General features: G+C 35.9%; 2 protein-coding genes across 2 annotated transcripts; one reads left to right on the top strand and one right to left on the bottom strand.

The window, feature by feature from the left end:
- Positions 1-2,912: 2,912 nt before the first annotated feature.
- On the bottom strand, positions 2,913-4,042 carry LOC112690647. The gene is made up of 3 exons (XM_025564693.1): positions 3,987-4,042; positions 3,149-3,902; positions 2,913-3,065 (listed from the first exon to the last, which is right to left on the bottom strand). Exons 1-3 carry the CDS (start codon positions 4,040-4,042, stop codon positions 2,913-2,915), a joined length of 963 nt encoding a protein of 320 aa, XP_025420478.1.
- A 1,447-nt stretch (positions 4,043-5,489) lies between these two features.
- Positions 5,490-6,408, top strand: LOC112690645 (general transcription factor II-I repeat domain-containing protein 2-like). The gene is made up of 2 exons (XM_025564692.1): positions 5,490-5,845; positions 5,976-6,408. Exons 1-2 carry the CDS (start codon positions 5,490-5,492, stop codon positions 6,406-6,408), a joined length of 789 nt encoding a protein of 262 aa, XP_025420477.1.
- The last annotated feature ends 411 nt before the right edge of the window (positions 6,409-6,819 follow it).

Genomic DNA, 6,819 nt, shown 5'->3' with positions numbered 1-6,819 from the left:
AAGAAGCCAAAATCGTTGTTAAAAAAGAAGCCAAATCTCGTAAATTTTACCGTAGTAAAATTAAATGAAAGAAGCCAAAATCGTTGTTAAAAAAGAAGCCAAATCTCGTAAATTTACCGCAGCAAAACTACCTCGAAAAAAAAAACTGAAAAAACCATGGTTGGAAGCCCCATAATACTACTACTCGAGTCTAAAGGGGATGAAAAAAAAAAAAACCGAATTATTATTATTTAATATCATATACTTGTATATAATATACCAGGGGTAGCCACAACGAGGCTCGCGAGCAACATGCGGTTCTTAAATCAGTTTCGTGCGGCTCTTGAACTAAATTTAGACTAAACTTAAATAATATAAAATTTGTTAATATCGTTGGAAACGCTAGATAGCATTTTTATTGTCGTCGATTTCGTTATCATTACAGTCGTTATTACGACCGCGTCACACGACGACGATAATAATTTCCGGCGACAATTTCCGTTATCGCGTTGCCGCGTTAATGTTTTTAATATTTTTCTGTGTGCTGTTTGAATACAGTTGTAGCCTAGTGTCCGAACAGTTGCCGCGTTAATGTTTTAAATATTTTTCTGTGTGTAGTTGTTGTGTGCTGTTTGAATACAGTTGTAGCCTAGTGTCCGAACAGTTACAATGTTATCTAAGAAGCGTAAATATGAAGAGAAGAATCGAGCTTTTAATACAGACTGGGAGGAAGAATTCCTTTTTGTAAAAAGAAACGGTAAGCCAATGTGTCTTTTATGTGTCTTTGTCACAGTTGAAGGCCAGTAATCTAAAACGCTATCATGACAGTAACCACAGTGGTTTTAATAAAGTATTTCCTGTTGGCTCTTAGTTAAGGAAAACCAAACTGAAATTACTCAAAGAAAAACTTCATGGTCAGAGTAGAGTTATGTCAATGTTTACCAAGGAAGCAGATTTAACAACTGAAGCTGGGTTTATATTGGCTTTTAATATTGCAAAAGCAAAAAATTCTTACACAGAGGGGGAGTTTATTAAAAAAAAACATGGCTCAAGTTATTTCGGTTTTAGAACCGGAAAATAAAAAAACTGCAGAAATTAATAAACGAAATGCCTGTTGCTAGGCACACAATAGAGAGGCGAATTTCTGCTATTAGTGCCGATATTTTAAATAATTTACAAACAAATTTAAGCAAGTGTTTAGCAGTAAGCCTAGCACTGGACGAGTCTACTGATATTAAAGATATGACACAACTTGTCATATTTGTGAAGTATGTGTCAAAAGACTTAGAGGAGGTGGAAGAACTCTTAAACCTGGTTACTTTGAAGAATACTACTCGGGGTTATGACATTAAAGAAGCCCTGGATGGGGTTTTACAGGAAAACGCCCATCGGTAAATTGTCAGCATTGCTACTGATGGTGCACCTTCTATGACTGGTACAAAACAAAGGCTTATTGGACTATTAAAAGCTGACACATCGTATCCTGATTTCCTACCTGTACATTATATTATTCACAGATAACATTTAGCAGCAAAATATTTTCAATATCCGCATATTATGCAGATAGTTCTAAAAATTGTAAACTGTATTCGCTCAAGTGCCAAAACACACCGACAGTTCAAATCTTTTATAGAAGATATGAACAGCTATGAGTTACCTAATGATGTATCTTGGTGTTATAAGGCACGTAAATATTGTGTACGTGTCCACCTTCACATAATAATTGTTAAGAGAAATTGTCACGTTTGTATAAGGAAATGTCCTTAGAAATTAAGTACGTTTTTAAAATGTAAATACAACTGCTAACACAATGACCTACTCTGTTAAATTTCATTCCCAAATAATAATCCAAGATGATGCAGTCCAGGGCGCGTACAAATGGCTAATTATCAAATGTAGAAATCCGATGGCCACAGGATGTACGTGACGTCCGGAACGATTTCACACCAAACAGCAGTGACCTAGCAGTCACAGGACCAACATAAAACATAAATACCAAAGGGCGAGAGCCGAGACGGCAGTTAGATTCCACAGCTCAAGTCACCCACACATCACCATTGGAGATTCCACGGACTCTGTCCGTATGTACATTGCCTGACCATTAAGACTTACGAGTTTATCGCTCTGAGCCCTCTGACGCATGTAGGTGTGCACAAGGAATCTTCACTCCATACATTTTATATACTTTATTTATGTTATTGTGATTTCTTCTTCTTCTTCTTCTTCTGGCTTTTATAACTCTCCAAGAGTTTCCGCCGCCATCACCAAATCACTCCACTTATCACGATCTTGCACAATCTCCCTCCAATCCTGCACTCTAAGATCTTCCAAATCCTTTTCTACAACATCCAACTATCTCTCCGAGGACGACCCCGTGGCCTTTTTCCTTCTGGTTTCCAATTCAGTACCATTTTGGTTACTGCATCAGAATTCCGCCTCATGACATGTCCTAGCCATTGTATCCTTTGTCTCTTTATGAAACCATTTATTGATACTATTTTTAATTCCTCTTTCAATTCTTGGTTGAACTTCCTATGCCACTGACCTGTCCTTGGGTCTTTAACCGGGCCACATATCTTTCGCCATATTTTGTTTTCAAAAGTCTTTAGTCGTCTGTAATACTTGTAGTAGTCTATACTTCACAACCATATGTTAGTATCTGTCTTATGATTGATGTATATAGTCTTATTTTTGTTTGTTTTGAAAATAATTTAGACTTAAAAAACTTCAGCAAGGCGAAAAACGCTCTCTCTGCTTTTGTTATTCTCGACCCGATCTCATAGGACCAATCATTTTTTAGTATTAAGTAATGTACCTAGATACTGAAATTGTTCGACTTTTTCATATGGTAACGTCTCTAAAACATCAAGCGATGTTTCCATGTCTAATAGTTCCATTAATTTTGTTTTGTCTGCGTTTATGTGTAGCCCTATTCATTCTGCTGCGTGTTCTAATGCTTCAGTAGCTCTCACTGTATCATCCAATGTTTCTCCTATGATATTAAGATCATCTGCAAAACCTAGCACTTTTATATGATATTCATCCACGTTTATTCCTCTTGCTTCGTTTTGCAAAACTCGTACTGCCTTTTGTAGGGTTATGTTGAATAATAATGGGGATAGTGCGTCCCCCCTGTTTTAGTCCCATTTCAACATTAAACGCTTCTGACGTAGTACTTTCTACTCTGACTTGGTACTTCACTCCTTCCATAGACAGTTTGGTTAGATTTATTAATTTTTTTTGGGAAACCAAATTCTTCCATTATGTTGTACAGGCTATTTCTATGGATGCTGTCATACGCTTTCCTAAAGTCAACAAACATTTGCCATATGTTTTGGCGATATTCATATTTCTTCTCAATTAAACGCGCTATTACTGATAGCTGCTCTATGGTTGACCTCCCTTTGCGAAAACCACTTTGGTACTCTCCTAAACATTCTTCTGCATACGGTGTCAAACGGTTTAGTAGGATTTTGGAGAAAACTTTGTACACTGAGTTTAGAAGAGATATCCCTCTATAGTTGCTACATTCAGTTTTATCACCCTTCTTATGGAGCGGTATAATTATTGCTTCGCTCCAGGTTTCTGGCATTACTTCCTCCGACCATACCCTATGACATATCCTGAAAATGAAGTTATACATATCTTCTCCACCATATTTTATGAGTTCCGATGGAATGCTGTCGGAACCTGGTGCCTTCCAGTTTTTAAGGTTCTTTATTGCTTCCTTGACTTCTTCCTTGGATATTTCTTTCACAAAAGGTTCCGCTTTCTGGTATGTTGCGTTTTCTATCGGGTCTGAAGGTATTGTGCCATTTAACAGATCAACAATATATTCTTTCAATCTCATAATTTTCTTTTCCGGCTCCATAAGTATTGTACCGTCACTATCCTTTATTGCTTTCAGGGTTGGGTTGAATGTACTATATTTTTTTAATGGTTTTGAAAAAATTTCTTATACTACCTTGAGATCTATCTTTTTCTGCGTCCTGTAATATTTCATTCACGAAGCTTCTCTTTTCTCTCTGTAATAGTCGCTTACACGTTCTTCTTTCTTTTTCATACTTTTCCTTGCTAATCTGGTCCCCTGACCTATTATAATTTTCTCTGGCTAAGCGCCGTGCCTCGATTGCTTTGCGACAGACCTCATTGAACCATTTTTTCTTATTCTTTTTGCTTTCAGTTTTTTCCTATAATTTGTTCTACTGCTTCCTTTATAATATTTATGGCCTGGTTCCATTCTGAATCGATATCTTGCTCTTGGAGGTTTCTAAACTGATTGCTGATTTTAGTTGCATAATTACTCTGAATCTCTATATTCTTTAACGCTTCTAAATTTACACTAAACTGGTTCCTTCTTTTTCTTACACTGTTGTGACCTTGTAGTTTTATCTTAAATTTTGATATCAGCAAAAAGTGGTCCGTATCACAATCTGCCCCTCTATAGCTTCTTACATCTACAATACATGACCGGAACCTTCTTTGGATAAGTACATGATCTATTTGATTAATTGTTTTACCATCCGGCGATCTCCATGTTCCCTTGTGGATCTTCTTATGGGGGGAAAGTTGTGCTACTTATTACCATATTCTTTGAGGATGCGAATGATATGATTCTCAAACCATTGTCGTTGCTAATGTTGTGCATGCTTTCTTTTCCTATTGTTGGATGAAATTGATTCTCTTTCCCACACATAGCATTTAGATCACCTAAAATTATCTTGATTACATTTCCTGGTGTTTCGTCATAAATTCTGTCAAGATCTTCGTAGAAGGCGTCTTTGTCGTTGCTGGTGCTTACTTCAGTCGTTGCATGTACGCATATTAACACCATGTGTATTGGGGTTGTATCAACTCTCAAAACTGAAATCCATTCCGACACAGGATTAAATTCTCTAACATATGGTTCTAGAGATTTATGAATAGCAAAACCAGTTCCAAAAAAAGTGTCTATCTTCCAATCCCGAAAAGAAGATTACATACTCCCCAACTTTCAATTGTCCTGTACCCGTCCAGCGAATTTCCTGTAGTGCTGCAATTTTTATTTCGTACGTATCTAGTACATCTACGAGATTCTGGCAAGAACCAGTACGAAAAAGGCTTGTTATATTCCACGTCGCAATCTTTAACTCCACAGTCCGTTTTCCGTGTCCTAGCTTATATCCAGTTTTCTGTGTCCGAGGCTGATTTTTTTGATGGTATCATAACATAAGACTTTTTACAAAGGTGGGGTTGTTAACCCCACGCTCAACCCCCAACCTGGAGGACCAGACTACCCCAACCAATGAAGGTCAGGGTAGGGCTATTGCGATGCATTTTTTTAAAATGCATTGGGCGGTGGGGACGCCACTTTCCCTACGCCTTTTATTACATAAAGTGATTTCTCTTAACTTAAATAAATATATACTTCATTTATCAACAATATTGTACGATTCATTTGAAAATAACATCTGGGTCGCAACATTGGTACTGCTTAGTGAGATGGCTTACTTGATCTAGTCAAACAGTTTATGGAAGAAAAAGGAAAATATTTTCCTGAACTTAATGAACCCCAGTGGTGGTTAGATTTGGCTTTTTTTACAGATGTGGTTCAGTATTTACTAACTCTAAATAAATCTTTACAAGGAAAGGAAACACTTATTTCTGATTTGGCCCAGATTGTATTTAGCTTTCAAAACAAGTTAAAACTTTTTACAAAAGACCTTCAGACAAAAACATTTGCTTACTTAAAATGTTTGAAGAAAATTAGTGAAAGCTTTCCCAATATTCTGGTGGAAACTGAAAAATATATGAATAAGATATCAGGCCTTGCTGAAGAAATCAATCGCAGATTTTATGATTTAAGATCACTTAATACTGGAGTGTCGCCAGTGGGCGGCTTCTCCTTTCATGTTTTCTGACTGTAACCTTAATTGTTAACACTTAAGCTTATTATACACAATTTGTATAGATTGTTTAAATTCAAATAAAGAACAAAAAAAAAAAAAAAAAAAAAGATCACTTAAACCTTCATTTTCATTCCTGGAAAATCCTTTTGCTGTTGATGTTGTGAGCGATGGCTGTCCTATTTCATCACCAATAACAAAGGATACAGCAGCTGTAGAGTTGGTGTTACTAGAACTGCAAGAAGACGAAGGACTAAAAGGACTTAAACTAAGTGGCGTTTCAACCATAGAATTTTGGAAAAATGTCCCAGAAGAAAAATACCCACAAACAAAAATGTGTGCTATGAAACTTATTTCAATTTTTGGCACTACTTATGTGTGTGAATCATTGTACTCAATTTTAAAATTCATTAAATCTAAATATCGATCTGAACTAACTGATGAACATTTAAGTGAACTTGTGCGAACTGCGCTTTCAAATTATCAGCCAGATTTCACAAAGCTCACAGAAAAAAATGAACACTCGAAAAAGCACTTCTCATAAATAAATCAATAATAAAGTTAATGACTATGTCAATAATAATAATGTTTTATGTAGTGTAAAAAATAAGGTTGTGTTTATATGCAGGTACGGTACCTACGCATAAATCGTTATATGCAGGTACGGTACCTACGTATAAAACGTTATATGCAGGTACTGCGTCAAAATCATTCAGACATGAAAATCATTAAATTTTTTTAAGGTATATTACGTCATATTATTTATTACATGAATAAAATGCGTCAAATAGAATACATATATATCAAACAATTTGATATGCTGTCACTTATTATAAGTTATTACCTGTATTATAAGGTATTACCTTCATCACTTTTTTTGTTTTTTTGAGGGTGGCTCACTGCTATGTTTTTTTTTTAGTGGCTCTATCAACACTTGTTTTATTGAAGGAGCAAA

Source organism: Sipha flava, unplaced genomic scaffold (assembly GCF_003268045.1).
Source record: "Sipha flava isolate LNK unplaced genomic scaffold, YSA_version1 51411_pilon_pilon, whole genome shotgun sequence".
Taxonomy (NCBI): domain Eukaryota; kingdom Metazoa; phylum Arthropoda; class Insecta; order Hemiptera; family Aphididae; genus Sipha; species Sipha flava.
Note: the sequence above shows the minus strand (reverse complement) of the source record. Positions and strands in the feature narration are given on the sequence as shown.

Bases quoted from the DNA above. Each gene is read 5' to 3' on its own strand.
- LOC112690645 (XM_025564692.1), top strand. From the start codon at position 5,490: ATGGAAGAAAAAGGAAAATATTTTCCTGAACTTAATGAACCCCAGTGG. The intron at 5,846-5,975 runs GCCAGTGGGCGG...AAAAAAAAAAAG, and splicing joins TCACTTAATACTGGAGTGTC to ATCACTTAAACCTTCATTTT.
- LOC112690647 (XM_025564693.1), bottom strand. From the start codon at position 4,042: ATGAAAAAGAAAGAAGAACGTGTAAGCGACTATTACAGAGAGAAAAGA. The intron at 3,903-3,986 runs GTGAATGAAATA...AAAAAAATATAG, and splicing joins AGAGAGAAAAGAGAAGCTTC to TACATTCAACCCAACCCTGA. The intron at 3,066-3,148 runs GTCAGAAGCGTT...ACCCTACAAAAG, and splicing joins GTCAGAGTAGAAAGTACTAC to GCAGTACGAGTTTTGCAAAA.